General features: G+C 34.1%; 1 protein-coding gene across 1 annotated transcript; it reads left to right on the top strand.

The window, feature by feature from the left end:
• The first annotated feature begins 825 nt into the window (after positions 1-825).
• On the top strand, positions 826-1,702 carry LOC105117571 (22.0 kDa class IV heat shock protein-like). Its single transcript, XM_011015294.1, has one exon. It carries the CDS (start codon positions 935-937, stop codon positions 1,511-1,513), a length of 579 nt encoding a protein of 192 aa, XP_011013596.1. The 5' UTR covers positions 826-934; the 3' UTR covers positions 1,514-1,702.
• Positions 1,703-1,975: the final 273 nt, after the last annotated feature.

The raw sequence follows: 1,975 nt of genomic DNA, 5'->3' as shown, positions 1-1,975 counted from the left end.
TGGTCCAAAAGTATTTTTTAAAAAATTTAAATGTTTTTTATTTTAGATTATTTTTTTCATTTGTTTAAATTATTTTTATAAACAAATATTAAAAATATTTTTTAAAAAATAAAAAAATATTATTTTAATATATTTTTAAATAAAAATATTTTAAAAAACATACTAAACCACTAGTAAATATAAGCTACTAGCTCGCATCTGAAAGGGGCTGGCATATAAATTTGAGTTAATTCACGAGTGTTGCCCGTGTCTTTCATCACAGTCATGTCGAATTTGGCTATAATTAAGTGAAGTATTTAATCAATTAATTACTTGAAACCGTACTTGAGTGCGTGTAAAAACATAACGTGTAATGACTGAGACCGACTCTTTCCACGTCATGTTTTTATAAGTCGTTGGAATTTTTATGTGATTATTTTCTAAAATATATATTAAAATAATATTTTTTTTATTTTTAAAAATTATTTTTGATAATTTATAAAATGATTTAAAAATATTAAAAAATATTAATCCAAAATAAAAAAATTTAATTAATTAATTAATTTTAAAAACATATTTAAAACACAAAAACAATAAACTTGCTACGAACGTACTACCCCCAATCGAAAATCTGAGAAATTTCTATACAAGAATAAGAATTCACATGAAATCTCTGGAACGTGGAGGAATTGTCCCGCTTAATTAAGCACAGCTTGCCACCTCATGGCCTATCGTTAATTATTACTCTCAAAGCCGCTCGAACCTTCCCCGTCTCCTAAAACAAAAAAAAATAAAAATCAGTCCCTCCGATGTTCTGTAACTATAGCCTATATAAAGCCGGGAATGGACTCGTTCCATTTCAGACAGAAACAGAAACACGTTCTTGAAAGTTGTATCAGTCCCTTAAACACTGTGAAAAAAGAAACAAACAAACAAAAATTCAAGTTATAGAAAAATGAGGCAGCACTCACTTGCCTTCTCAGTCCTGCTAGTTCTCTGCCTTGTTGGGTTCTCTAATGCATCTCTCCTGCCATTTTCAGACCGTCCTGGGAGTTTCCTGACTGATTTCTGGCTGGACCGTTTACCGGACCCCTTCAGGGTCTTGGAACATATCCCACTTGGTTTCGACAAGGACGATTATGTGGCACTCTCTCCAGCCCGAGTAGACTGGAAAGAAACACCTGAGGGTCATGTTATCATGCTAGATGTACCAGGAATGAAGAAAGAGGAGGTGAAGATTGAAATTGACCAGAATAGGGTGTTGAGAGTGAGTGGAGAGAGGAAGAGAGAAGAAGAGAAAAAAGGGGATCACTGGCACAGAGTGGAGAGATCGTATGGCAAGTTCATCAGGCAGTTTAAGCTGCCAGAGAATGTGGACTTGGATTCTGTGAAGGCTAAGCTTGAGAATGGGGTTCTCATGTTGTCATTTTCCAATTTGTCCATTGACAAAATCAAGGGTCCTACGGTGGTTAGCATTGAGGGGGGAGAAGAACCAGCCAAGCTCAAGATTGATGAAGCAAAGCAAGAGCTCTAGATGTTTTCATGTATTGAGGCCTGAGGTCGGTAACACATGTTTGTGAGAAAATAAGGGATGTTTTTCATTTCGATCTTGTGATTTTGTTTTGTATGTGCCACCTTGATGCACTCATGTAATACGTACGTATGCCATCTATGATACTCATAATCTAAAAATATATATAATATGTGGCTTCTGTTTAACACCTTTTGTTGGCAAACTATCTTCGGCATCAGAAATTCTTATACATGGTATGATTTCTCGTTGTTGTTGATAGGCAGAATCCAGTGAGCGCATCTACTTCCTGGCTCCGTTTCATTTTTCTTTCTAATCCTTGCGGAGTTCTCAGTCTATTTATATCCCGATTTTCAACGTATTTTTATATAGTATGCTATTTATTTAATTTAATACAGGCGTGAAATGATAAATAAATAAAAAATCAAACTGAACTGAAAAATTATAATTTACCACTGATCACAA

This window comes from Populus euphratica, unplaced genomic scaffold (assembly GCF_000495115.2).
Source record: "Populus euphratica unplaced genomic scaffold, PopEup_1.0 scaffold1410.1, whole genome shotgun sequence".
Taxonomy (NCBI): Eukaryota; Viridiplantae; Streptophyta; class Magnoliopsida; order Malpighiales; family Salicaceae; genus Populus; species Populus euphratica.
This window is presented reverse-complemented; position numbering and strand designations above follow the sequence as displayed.